The sequence below is a fragment of the Gymnoscopelus braueri genome (genome assembly GCF_963280865.1).
Source record: "Gymnoscopelus braueri genome assembly, chromosome: 4".
NCBI lineage: Eukaryota > Metazoa > Chordata > Actinopteri > Myctophiformes > Myctophidae > Gymnoscopelus > Gymnoscopelus braueri.
Window position 1 is genome coordinate 13382399 of NC_137605.1, and position 10429 is coordinate 13392827.

The 10429-nt window shown below is 44.5% G+C and overlaps 1 protein-coding gene across 1 annotated transcript; it reads left to right on the forward strand.

The window, feature by feature from the left end:
* The first annotated feature begins 772 nt into the window (after nucleotides 1-772).
* On the forward strand, nucleotides 773-8813 carry tent5ba (terminal nucleotidyltransferase 5ba). The gene is made up of 2 exons (XM_080427383.1): nucleotides 773-1330; nucleotides 7028-8813. Exons 1-2 carry the CDS (start codon nucleotides 1142-1144, stop codon nucleotides 8054-8056), a joined length of 1218 nt encoding a protein of 405 aa, XP_080283509.1. The 5' UTR covers nucleotides 773-1141; the 3' UTR covers nucleotides 8057-8813.
* Nucleotides 8814-10429: the final 1616 nt, after the last annotated feature.

Sequence of the window (10429 nt, forward strand, 5' to 3'; positions counted from 1 at the left end):
TTTTCGCTCTTTTTGAAAACTAGAGATTTGGGCAGCTATGTGGCCCTCAAAACTAGAGGTTCACACCTATGCCACACCGCCCATATATCTCAGTATCTGTCAGTCCATGTCCCTTTAATGCCCATATATGGAGATCCCTGATGTCATCAGTATATGCCCATATATGGGCATGACCCCTTTTGTGCCCATATATGGAGCTGACTGAATTGTTTGCGCCTGATACATGACGACACCTTGAGGTTAGACAACACACTCCATATTTGGTTATAGCTGCATTGGGAACTCCTTATATGGTTATGACTGAGTCATGGTGACATGAGCGTGACAACGTGGTCCGTCCGTCTGCCGATTTTGCTATATAGGATTCTGGAAAATTCACTTCTATAATGACATGCCCCAAAAACTAGTAAGATAAGCAATGTCAAAATGTCCCCTCAAATCGATTTTTTTTTTTTTTTTTTTTTTTTTTTTAAATCGATCAGTTAACTGTTATATCTTTATGCTTACACGCAAGCTAGTTGTTGCTAACATAGCTGATTGTTATAGGCTACTTTAAAACACCTCAGAAATAAGACCAGTTGGCCAATGAAATCACAGCAGCACGGACCGTTCCTCTGAGCTATGGGATGCAGACTCTGATGCTGCTGCACAGAAGGCAGAACTCAAAGAGGCGGGGCCATTATGTATAGTCAGCCAATCAGAGAGGCCGTGCTGGCGGAGACCCTTTAAACTCCTGGACACACTTTATGAATGTGTTCTTTGCAAAGCGGACCAGAGACAGATACATACAGCCTGCAGCTACAAAGTATCCACTGTCTGCCTTAACCTCTCACAATCTATTTTTCACCGCATTATAGGAGGCATTTCAGTAACGCATCGGGGGTGGGAAATTATATATATTATTTTTATTATTGGACCATCCTGACATCATCATCCGAAGGAAGAATAAGAAATAATCCCAGGATTTCTTTCTTGCTTTTTTTGCATTTCAAAGATTTCATTCATTTTCCAGTACTGTACAGATACAGTAAGAGCTGCGAGGAGTGGGAGGATATATTGTTATCATCGCTACCACCAGATTGCTGCTGTTTCGTTTATTTATTTTATTATTTTTCTGCTGAGTTGTGGTCCCATCGCCTCCATGTCTTGCGGTGATGCTTCGGACGGGGGACCACGGCGGTCCGGTGATGCTTCGGACGGGACGCGGCGGTTCTGCGTGCTGTCCTGGGACCAGGTGCAGCGTCTGGACTCCATCCTGGGGGAGGCCATCCCCATCCACGGCCGTGGAAACTTCCCCACGCTGGCCATGCAACCCAGGCAGATCGTCCAGGTATAAAAAGACCGTTCTAGCCTGAAACATGACTGTCATATCACATCCTGACAGTCATGGATGAACTTTAACATAGTCTTTGCACTTTCTTCCCCTTTAGTCCGTTACATCTACATAAACGTTCAACTTTCAAATATAAAGTGCTTATTCCATGGTCACGGATGTTGAAATTATGTTCGGGCCCTCAAAAGTACCCGTATATTCTGTATCGTTCAATAAAAAGCATTTCAATCCGATCGGTGGCCATTTCTTCCGTGTTCCTCCATATGCTTTCAACTACGTGACCCTATCGGTTAGGAGATGTATTGCACTGTGATACATTATAACTCTATGAGAAAATGTCTATTGATCGGATTAAAATGTTTTTTATTAAACAATACGGATGATACAGGTACTTTTGAGGAACCGTATATAATTGTAACATTTGTGGCCATGGGGTAAGCACTTTATATTTGAAATATGAACGTTTATGTAGATGTACGGGTTGTAAATGAAGAAAGTGCAAACACCAGGTTGAAGTTCATCCATGACGGTCGTGATAGACGACCGTCGTGTGATCAAAGACCGTTCGTTTCCTCCGGAACGAGGGACTGTACAAAAATCTTTTTTAATAGTGTTCATTTAACTCCGAGAGCGTAGAAAATGTAGGGTCCATTTGGTTCCATTTTCTACACTCTAGGTAGGAGTTACAGCATCATGTCTATTTCTGACTAACGTTACTCAGCCTAACCGCAACTTTATAAATAGCATTTCTCTTCCCATTTATTCCCTAGACTTTTTTTTTGTTATATATGCCTATATTTGTGGGGAAATCGTGAATTCCTTTACACATCTCGTAAAATCTTTCCTTTTTATCAACGGACAGACTTTTTTTTTTTTTTGAATCTCCATCTAAAAGTAATTACTATGTTATTACACTGGGATATAGCAGATCAAAGCGGCCGATTTTAGACTTGACTATGACTTGCCTGTGCAGTAGCTTCGTTTACCTTTTCAAATCAAAGCGGGACTTGTAGGCCTGTACGTGAAATTATTAAATTAAACTTGATGATACTTGATGATAATAAACTTTTAGAATTTAAATTAAATATCAAATCAAATTTATATGAAACACAACAATTTTAGCCCCTATAATGTCTTCAAACTTCAAGGGCATGAGGTCCACACTGGGCTATACCACCTATACCATCCCCATGGGGCACTCTCTGAAACTCTGCTGGATCACATTTCACTTTAATGTCCAGAGACATATGGGGCAGTGATTCAAAGGTTATGCGAAGAAGGAAATAGCATTAGGTCATTACATTAATATTTGAATACTTAGTCACAGGCACATTGATCTATTCTCCAGTCACTTTTTTTTCCTGCCCATTTATGAAAAGCTATTTGCTTAGGAAGAGAAGATTCACTGGTTATGCTAGCGACTTCTGCCTAGGGCTCATGTTTGCGGTCTGTGGAAAGATGAATGCTCCATTGAGTAAGCAGGAGACTTGAACGTAGGCCGGAGAGGAGCCCTGTGTGTGTGTGTGTGTGCCTGTGTGTGTGTGTGTGTGTGTGTGTGTGTGTGTGTGTGTGTGTGTGTGTGTGTGTGTGTGTGTGTGTGTGTGTGTGTGTGTGTGTGTGTGGACTGACTTCCATATTCCCCTAGCTGTGTTTTCTAGAAACCTCTCTGTCCGTCTAAATTCTCCTCCTTCAGCCTAGAGAGTTTTCCATCTGCCCAAGAGATTGTATTACAGAGACAGACAGACAGATTGTGTCGTAACAGCAACATCGCAGTCTGCTCCTGTGTGAGTGAGAGAACATTATGCTCCCTGTCTGTGCAAAATGCCTGATGAGAGAGTAAGTAAGCAGCAATGCAGGGGAAGAAAAGGAGAAAAAAAGTTTTAATGGGTCACTGACATTCTAAAAAAAAAGTCTTGGAATCCAATGAGTTGCCTCTGGCTATGTACTGTATATCTGACATAAGATTACCCTGGATATATTCTTAATTGCTTCACATTTCAGAGCTATGTGGCCTAATTATGGCAAAGCTTATCAGCCTGTCAAGTCTTAAACTGAGTTCTTAGAGGGAGATGAGGATGAAAGGTCTAAAGTTTAGGCCCAAGCCCAAAACTCTAGTTTGGACTTGAAGCGACAGTCCTCACACATTGCTGTGGAAACCTTGTATGTCCCGAAACCGTTCCTTCTTATAAAAAACATTTAAAGAAATAGTGAAAAATAGCCTCTTCGTAGATCTTGTTGATCGGCTATTTTCACTACTTTTGTTTTGTGCGACAGTCTTGTATGATGAAGCAGGGCATTTCATTTATAACATAAGAAGTTGAAACATGGAGATATGAGGTTTCTGCCTGACAGCAACGATTCATACTACTGTAGCATATCGTTGTTGTCGGGCAGAAACCTCTTATCTCCATATTTTAACTTTCAGTGTTTTTTTCGTAAATACTTTTGATCATACTACAGCTGAAAAGTAACAGTTTTGGACATATGAGGTTTCCACCCGAAAGAGACGATATCAGGTGGACAGGTGATAAGTGACAGTAATACCCGGTCCAGGTTGGAATTTGGACCCAATCAGAGACACTTTTATTGGCCCATGCAGTGAAAGTGTCCACTGTGGAAGGCTGTTATCCGCCACAGATAACATGGCGTTACGTATGATATTGTTTTCAACACACCTCTCTCTCTCTTCAAGATGTGTTTGTGTCTGCGTCTGTGTGGCTTGACCCCGTACGTAAAAATAGAGCCAGCTTATTATCTGATGACCATGGGAGAGAGTGTTAACTACCCTCACTCTGACACTATAAGCTGCTCAGCACCGCAACACAGCTTTACTGTGGTTCTGGTGGAGCGTGTGTGTGTGTGTGTGTGTGTGTGTGTGTGTGTGTGTGTGTGTGTGTGTGTGTGTGTGTGTGTGTGTGTGTGTGTGTGTGTGTGTGTGTGTGTGTGTGTGTGTGTGTGTGTGTGTGTGTATGTGTGTGTGCGTGCGTGCGTGCGTGCGTGTTGTGTGTGTTGTGTGTGCGTACTGGTGAGAGAGAGTGACAGGGTAGGGTGTGTGTGTGTGTGTGTGTGTGTGTGTGTGTGTGTGTGTGTGTGTGTGTGTGTGTGTGTGTGTGTGTGTGTGTGTGTGTGTGTGTGTGTGTGTGTGTGTGCGCGCGCGTGTGTGTGTGTGTGTGTGTGTGTGTGTGTGTGTGTGTGTGTGTGTGGTTAGAAGTGTGCTGTAAAGTGTACAGTGCACTGGTGACTAAGGATGTCCTGAAGGTTTTGTGTGTTTGTTTTGTGTTCAGTTTGTAGTGGCTCTCGACTTATTGAGCAGATGAAACCTGCTGTTGCTTTTATTAGTGTCAGGTAAACACATGGTTAATGTTGTAGGTAGGGTAAATGATATTAGTTTTTGTTAAAATGAGGGTTAAAATAGCTCTACATTCTGATAGTAATCATTGCTATAGTGTGTTTGTTCAATAACAGGGGTCTCCCCGTCTCTCTGGCTCTTTAATAAACAGAAAACGCATTTTTAAGTCGGGATACCAATTTCATCCAATCAGGCGAGAGAACTACTGCAGGATAGGGGATAAACACGTGAAATTGGAAGTGATGACACAAACAAAATGAGCAGACAACATTTGAACTGGAACACTATAACATTGAAGCTTATTGGTTTACTCTCTCCTGATTGGATGAAATTGGCCACCCACCTGAAAATGTATTTTCTGTTTATTAAAGAGCTGGAGAGACAGGGAGACCCCTGTTACTGAACAAACACTAGCAATGATTACTATCACAATATAGAGCTTTAACATTTTTGCCCCCCCCCCCCCAAAAGAAAAAAACGTCACTAACTCGCTAACTTAAGCTCTGTGTTGCATCTTCTCATCAAACCAGGCTTTTGGGTCAGACAATAAAAGAAATAGCCTAAATAAAATACCCAAATCAATCTTCAAACACAGCCATGCAACTGAAGCTGACTCTTTGAGCTGCAGTCAGTCGGGGGATTTCATGCCACTTGGATTTCTGGGGGGTTTTCTGACCGAAAACTCGGATCTCTCCCAAACGCTTTAAAAGGACAGTGCGTTTTTATGGAGTGGTTCTGTCTTCCAAAGTGGATTGAGGTTTAACAACTTTTCATCCCCTATTAGCGTGACCAGTTTACTGGAGGGGAACCCAGAATGCAGAATGTTTGATGTCAGAATTTCTTTGGGAGGTCGTTGCTATATTTCGCCAGCGTACCAGTGTGCCAGTATGCCAGCAGCGCACGTGCATGTGCGTGCACAACCTAATTCGGGTCTAATTCGGGTCTAATTCCTTCGGTCTAATTCGGGTCTAATTCGGTTCTATTTGACCAATATAAATCAACTTTTTTTTTTTTTTGCTGTAAAAATATTTGTATCAGCGCAGGCGGGGCCCCCCCTGCTGGTGGCCCCCCCGCACCGCATCACTTGCTAGCAAGCTCACAACGCGTTGTGAGCTTGTGGATCTGCTATTTAAAAAAAATAAAATTGGAAAATCTGAAACATTTGAATTAACAACACAAATATTGAATGGGGGTCCCTGCCATGGCACAAAACATTTTCAGATGGGGGTCCACGGACAAATACATGTTAATTTGGGGGGGTCCATGATATGAAAATATTTGAAAAAACACTGGTTTAAACAGCATTAGGAAGCAAGCACCCCCCCCCCCCCAAAACCAACAACTACCAATATTTACAAGCAACTTTACAGAAAATAAATCCCCAAAGTCGCTTAGAATAAGCGGACATGGCAACACTGGTGGCCACCGCAGTGCAGTGCGGGGTCAGGGAGTGGACCGGACCCCCAGACAGACAGATAGACAGACGGACCTCCAGAGCAGACACAGCCGACCTGCATGGCCGCTGCACTTCGTCCTGAGACCTTAGTCTTCATCCAGACTGAAGCTAATGCTGATGAAATGGACTTTTGTGAGAAGCAGTATTGATTTCGCCTACACAAAACTATCGACCACCACCACCCCCTCCACACACACACACACACACACACACACACACACACACACACACACACACACACACACACACACACACACACACACACACACACACACACACACACACACACACACACACACACACACACTGAGGCCCATGTGGAAGAAGCTGGTTGGGAAATGTTGGGAGTAAAAAAAAAACACTGGAGTGTAGCGTACTGAATGCAGGTTTTTACCATTCTTTGCGGTCGTATAATTAAAGGGTTCAGATCGGATAGCTTGAGTTCTTTGAGTTTAACACACAAAAAAAGAGAATGCAAAAAAGTTTCCTTTCAACCCCCCCGCCCCCCCCACCTTTTTAAATGCATAAACGCTCATAAACATGCAACATGCAAAATGTACTGTGTGAATCATATTTTACATCAGAGGTTCTCAAAGTGGGGGGTCCCTAAGGGGTTTCCACGGGGGTCCCCAACTAAATGATTGAACCAAATGGGTCCATTTGTACACTCTCAGAGTTAGGATTTTATAATATAGATCGCGGTCCCAGAGCTAGACAAAGGTATCAAACGGGGGTCCGCCGTCTAATGCATATCAAACTGGGGGTCCTTGAAATTTTAAAGTTTGACTGGCATAAGGCGTAAAAAAAACCTGGAGGGGTCTTAGCTTTGAAACGTCAAAGTGTGAGAAACACACTGTTCTTACATCATGTTTCTGTCCCCCTTGTGCAGGTGGTGCGGGCCAGGCTGGAGTCGCGGGGCGTGTGCGTGCGGGACGTGAGGCTCAACGGCTCGGCAGCCAGCCACGTGCTGCACCAGGACACCGGGCTGGGCTACAAGGACCTGGACCTGATCTTCGGCGTGTCGCTGCGGGACGACCAGGCCTTCCGCCTGGTCAAGGACGTGGTGCTGGACTGCCTGCTGGACTTCCTGCCCGCCGGCGTGTCCAAGGAGCGCATCACGGCGCTGACGCTCAAGGAGGCGTACGTGCAGAAACTGGTGAAGGTGTGCAACGACACGGACCGCTGGAGCCTCATCTCGCTGTCCAACAACACGGGCAAGAACGTGGAGCTGAAGTTTGTGGACTCGCTGCGGCGGCAGTTCGAATTCAGCGTGGACTCCTTCCAGATCTGCCTGGACTCTCTGCTGCTGTTCGACCGCTGCTCCGAGACGCCCATGTCGGAGAGCTTCCACCCCACCGTGCTCGGGGAGAGCGTGTACGGGAACTTCCAGGAGGCCATGGGCCACCTGTGCCAACGGACCATCGCCACGCGCAGCCCGGAGGAGATCCGCGGCGGAGGCCTGCTCAAGTACTGCCACCTGCTGGTGCGGGGTTTCCGGCCTCTGTGCGAGTCGGACATGAAGAAGCTGCAGCGCTACATGTGCTCGCGCTTCTTCATCGACTTCCCGGACATCGGCGAGCAGCGGCGCAAGCTGGAGGCGTACCTGCAGAACCACTTCGCCGGCATGGAGCACAAGCGCTACGAGTGCCTGATGACGCTGCACCACGTGGTGAACGAGAGCACCGTGTGCCTCATGGGCCACGAGCGGCGCCAGACGCTCAGCCTCATCTCCATGCTGGCGCTCAGGGCGCTGGCCGAGCAGAACGCCATCCCCACTGTGACCAACGTCACGTGCTACTACCAGCCGGCGCCCTACGTACAGGACATCAACTTCAGCAATTATTATATAGCGCACGTGCAGCCGCCCCTGGTGCCCGCGTGTGGTAACGCGTACCAGACGTGGCTGCCCTGTAACTGAACTCGACCCAGCATGTGTTGTGCGTCGCTGGGGAAAGGGGAAGAGGCGGATCTGTCTGTCTGCCTGCCTGTCTGTCTCTCTCTCTCTCTCTCCGTCTCTCTCTCTCTCTCTCTCTGTCTCTTAAGTGATGAGAGGAGGATCTGGCCAAATGGTGGCACTGCTCTTTAGCTATTAAAACGAAAAGGAGCTGAAAATACACAGAAAAAAAGAAGAGAAATGCATCCTTTTTTTTGCCAAATGTGACTTGACTGTAACAATCCTATACTGCTGTATATGTGATTTGAGCCGACGTTTATTTTTTTTATTTTCTTCTCCCTCTTGCTAAACATTTATAAGACAGCTGGTCCTTTCTCAGATGTAGCAAGAATGTCTTTTTTTATTTTGTATTTAAGTAAAAAAACAACAACAACAACAACTTATGAAGCTTTATATTTGTCAAATTCAGAGGAAAAATACATTTTCGAGGAAACAAACCTCGAAAGCTCTGTTATTTTCTTACTGCGGCTACACTTGACTTATTTTTTTAATTACACACACAGGACCAAAGACGTATTTTGTTGTTCAGAAGGGAATGTTGTCATGATTCCAAGTGCCTAAAAACCAACCATGAAATGTTCTAAACACATGTGTAATGTGAGAAGTGTGCTTTTTTTTTTTTTAAGAGCCATTTTGTTTTCTAGATTACCCCAAAAATCTCTTTTCAGGAACAGAGGCATTCATTTTTCTTTTGGTGAGATTAAAAAAAGACAAAACCCCAGTTTTTTATTGTCTTATCTTATTTCATTGACCTCTGAATACTGTAGTCTATATTCTGAAGATTCTGTACTTTAAAGCATTTTCCCTATAAAATGAACAATACACAGCCAAAATCCTGAGTGTCAATTTGATTCATCCATTTGTAACTCAGAGAGTGTACAAAATGTAACCAAATGGACCCATAAACGGGTCCATTTGGTTACATTTGTACACTGTCTGAGTTAAATCTATACCCTGAGGATTTTACTATGTACTGTATGGTGGTCTATAGCATCCCACCTGTAAGCTGCTTTGAAGTGAAACCAACTTGAACCCAGAAAGACTTTAATCCATGTGTTTTGGGGGTGGCTGGTGTTAGTTTAACTCATTAGCTAAATGTCTCAGAGCTGGACTAACACTAACAGGATCACGCAGTGTGGCTTTAGGGGCCGTTTGCCTTTGATCTACTACTTGGTTTACTGGTGACACAGACTGAAGACATAGCTCTGTCCCAGTAAAACTAGGCCAGTGGTCCTCAAGGTGGGGTCTGCGGACTGCGGGAAACCCCCGGGGGTCCCTGGAGACCAGGGAGTCCCCCCAGCAATATCAGTTCAAATCAAATCAATCATCAAAAGCATCAAAATCAGTTGAACCAATTTAACCCTATTATACTTTCGCTATTTGAAAATAGCCGACCTACAAGCTTGTAGATCGGCTTGTAGATCTGCTATTTTCCTCCAAAAAATCTTGAACAATTTGGGGCCAATTTTAACAACACAAATGTTGTATGGGGATCCCCTGGCACACAATATTTTCAGTTGGGGGGTGCTCGAATAAATCCATAATAATTTGAGGGGACTCCCTTGACACGAAAAGGATTGAGAACAACCGAACGGGGCCCTCGTGGAAATGCATATAGAGTGTTGGCTGAAGTGAGCTCCATTGGTTAAACTGGGTCTGAGGATCCATTACAATCTTGAGGACATGAACCATAAGGAGAGTTTTCTAAAAGCACAATGGCCTCTCTCTCTGCTCTGATACTAAAGCTTCCAACAAAGGCCGGCCTGTTCTCCCACCCATGTTGCCGGTGGAAACACGATCCCCGTTTGCTTGAAATGACACCCGTGTCATTTTGCATCAATATTAAAAAAATATTTCGGGGGAGTCATGGCCCAATATGTTTTTCAGTTTTTTTTGTAATTTTTTTAAAGGATTAATGCGGGATATGAAGGAATTTAAAGCCTTGATTCCACACACAAGCTCCAACAGTCTCAGCTTACTGTGTGACACAGGGCCTGGCTGCTTTAATGACACCCCAGCACATCACATTACTGGGGGGACAATGTGCATGATTTGTTTTGTTACGAGTCAGGCACGCGCGCACACCCCTGTCATGCCGTGTTTAAAAAGGTGCTGTAAGTGGTGTTTCATGTTAAAATAATGATTAAATCGCTCTATATTCCCATAGTAATCTTTGCTATAGAGTGTTTGTTCAGTTAACAGTGTGGTCTTCCTCCCGTCTCTCCAGCTCTTTTACGTTAAAAACAGAAAAATGCATTTTCAGGTCGGGATCCCAATTGTCCCAATTGTACACAATCAGAGGAGCGAAAACTCATTATACAGGATAAATTAGTGGAA